The sequence below is a fragment of the Lucilia sericata genome, unplaced genomic scaffold (genome assembly GCF_015586225.1).
Source record: "Lucilia sericata isolate MDLA Ls3-8-SP2 unplaced genomic scaffold, ASM1558622v1 Contig003096F_arrow, whole genome shotgun sequence".
NCBI lineage: Eukaryota > Metazoa > Arthropoda > Insecta > Diptera > Calliphoridae > Lucilia > Lucilia sericata.
The window spans coordinates 11021-14034 of NW_023996694.1; the positions used below are offsets into that span (position 1 = coordinate 11021).

General features: G+C 48.9%; 1 protein-coding gene across 1 annotated transcript; it reads right to left on the reverse strand.

Annotated features, from left to right (window-relative positions):
* Positions 1-244: 244 nt before the first annotated feature.
* Positions 245-2308, reverse strand: LOC119614586. Its single transcript, XM_037970696.1, has 2 exons — positions 588-2308; positions 245-523 (listed from the first exon to the last, which is right to left on the reverse strand). The coding sequence occupies exon 1, from the start codon at positions 2306-2308 to the stop codon at positions 743-745; it is 1566 nt and encodes a 521-aa protein (XP_037826624.1). The 3' UTR covers positions 245-523; positions 588-742.
* Positions 2309-3014: the final 706 nt, after the last annotated feature.

A 3014-nucleotide genomic window follows, 5' to 3' on the forward strand; every position in this document is an offset into this window, starting at 1 on the left:
TTCGATGATCGGTACATCCTGGAGTGAACGTGAGATTAGCCCCATTTGCATTTCCCAATCTGTTCGTCTCCTGTTTATAAAGGGCTTTGGGGCCACTTTGTCAACTACGATTTCAAAATCGATGTACTGATGGTCAGAGAAAGAGCAGTCATTTGAGACTCTCCATCCCCTTATCCTATCATGATGCATAGAACTAACCAGCGTAATGTCGAGAACTTCCCTTCTGTTTGAAACAATAAAGGTCGGTTCGGATCCTGTATTTAAAATATCAAGATTATTGCTTAGAATGAAGTTAAAGATTGACTCACCTCTAGCGTTTATGTCCGAGCTTCCCCAGACAGTGTGATGGGCATTGGCATCAGCCCCCATAATGATCGGCATGCTTTTCGAGTTTGCCATCTCTATGGATCTGCAGACCAGGTTGTTCGGTGGCTGGTCGCTGTGGTCGTGAGCCATGTACGCCGAGATAACCAATATAGCACCTACACTGGTCTCCCATATGGCTGCTACGGTGTCTTCATCACTGAAATCAGAAAGAATGAAGATGTTGAGACTGCTTTTGGCTACTATACAGGATCGAATCTTACCAGATCCTTTTGCGTACAATAGCTTAAAGCTTTTCATGCCTAGTCCACTCACCCTTTCTTGGTGAATCCAGGGTTCCTGGACTAGGGCGAGCTCCTCCCCACTTACACCCATTCGGAGGAGCAGTGCAGCCGAGGCTGCTTTGGAGTGGTGGAGATTAATTTGGGTTACTCTCACCATCTCCTTTTTTGTCCTTACGCAACACTGTGACGTTGGCGTCCTCCTTGTCAGAGGCAAGGAGATCGTCCTCGTCAACTGACTCTTCCCCCTCCTTAACCAACTTAGAAGTTGATTGACTCAGCGAAAGGTCAGTCTCGTCGCAAGACATATCCGCAGCGGATTGGTCAGGATCGGGATCATCCTGTTCCAATAGTCCCTTGTCATCGCCTCGGTAGACACGGAGGAAGATCGACTCGAAGCCGTAGTAGACCTTCCCTTGTTTCTCGCGAAGCGGCGCCAAAGACTCCTGGTTCAGGATCACAACAATCCTTCTGGAGCTTCCTACAGGTTGAGAAACCCTGACGACCTTCCAATCTTGAGTTGGAAGATCCGGATTGCCAACCTGTAGAAGCTCCAGTATCGCTGCCTTTTTATGTGGTTCCGCAGGAATTATGGCGGTGGATCTAGGCCTTCGTGGGATCTCGTCCACAGAGACCACTTCCAGCTTAGCACCTTCCCACGGATCCTTTATCAGCGACACAGCCTGCTTCAGGAGCAAAGCTGAGCGCTCGTTGGAACAGGCCATTAGCTTCACTCTGTTGTGAAACCAACCGCCGTCCTCACACTGTGGGGGGGGACCAGGGTTCTGTTTAAGAACTTCCCAGAACACCCCCATCAGCTTTTTTCGCACTATGTCCCATCTGGATGGAGACATAGCGCCATCTATGTCACCCCTGTCGATGACAGCACGCGTGAATTGGTTCTCAACCACTTCACCGGAGGTCCTGTCATGCGGCTTGGGGGGCAACGGTTTCGGACGTTTTGTCCCGGGCTGCTGGCCCTGAAGATTAGTCTCCTCCTCAGAACGTTGCCGTTTAGGCGCGTCCTTAGACGTGAGGGGGGGACTCTTCTCCAGAACGGCCAATTTTCCCTTAGCCCATTCTAGAGAGGACTTGTCCTCTTTACTTAGCGACTCAACTGGCTTGCCAGCTAAGCGCGCTAGAATTTTGGCGGCGGAGCGCCGTTGTAGGAAGGCCCTTCTTGCTGGTGTTACGTGCCTGGGGGTCTTACTATTCGCCGTGTTGGCATTGGGAGATGCCGTTTGAGAACCCGAAATCTTGTTCGCAGTTCCCTCGTGCATAACCGGCACTGGGGTCGCTACCTTGGTGGCCTTAGTAGTCCCCGAAACAGGGGGTTTTATCGGCATTTTGCCAATACGGACCTGAGCTGCCTTTGAGGTACTTGGGGTGACGTCCAGAGGTGCCTCGCTGCTTATTTTGCTGCATCCAGCTTTGGAGCCAGATGCTGTTATTGTTTTGCGACTGCAGGATCCAGGCTTCCCTAAATCCGCAGACGCTTTTGTTTTGGGTTTGGCGCCGGTAGCATTCAGACTAGCCCGACCCGGTGTCTCCGCCGGACTAACCTGGGTGGCAGTAGCACTCGACTCTCCACAGCCTGTCGCCTTCGCCGTGGGGGTAGGGTCTCCGGAGATTATTAGGCCCCTTACCGGATACGCGGGGCACGGTTTCTTGTCGGACATTAGGACATTAAAAACGGTGTGCATTTTATACTTGCTGCCAAGTATATGATTCTGCATATGATGTGCTTGCAGACCACCAAGCCGCCCAATGTGGGAACAGACGCTGGTGGATTTAGACGGACCGTCGTGGAGTTTAGGGATCTAAGGATCCCGAACGGACTGTACTGTCAAAAGATACACATCCGAAGGATGAGTAGAGATCTTTTGACAAGTACTTGGACTGGTAGCCGCCCCATCGGGGAGAAACAGACGCTACCAGTCGTGGGAAGGGTAGTTCTTAGTATGTGCTCGTCATGAGCCCCTCTGGCATGGGTAGCCCTACCAGCACGGCCTGCATGGGTCATCACACATAAGCCTTCGCATCGCGTCAAGATGACTACCCGTCGCGAAGGTAGATAGATAGATAGATAGATAGATAGATAGATAGATAGATAGATAGATAGATAGATAGATAGATAGATAGATAGATAGATAGATAGATAGATAGATAGATAGATAGATAGATAGATAGATAGATAGATAGATAGATAGATAGATAGATAGATAGATAGATAGATAGATAGATAGATAGATAGATAGATAGATAGATAGATAGATAGATAGATAGATAGATAGATAGATAGATAGATAGACCTTGGTTTTGTCATAACAGTTAATGGGGTGTGGCTTACAATTAAGATTATATACGATAGGGAATATTTTCGAAATTATACACATATTTTACTTGAAA

What these genes read in the sequence shown, in the direction of transcription:
- LOC119614586 (XM_037970696.1), bottom strand. Translation starts at nt 2,308, where the DNA reads ATGCACACCGTTTTTAATGTCCTAATGTCCGACAAGAAACCGTGCCCC.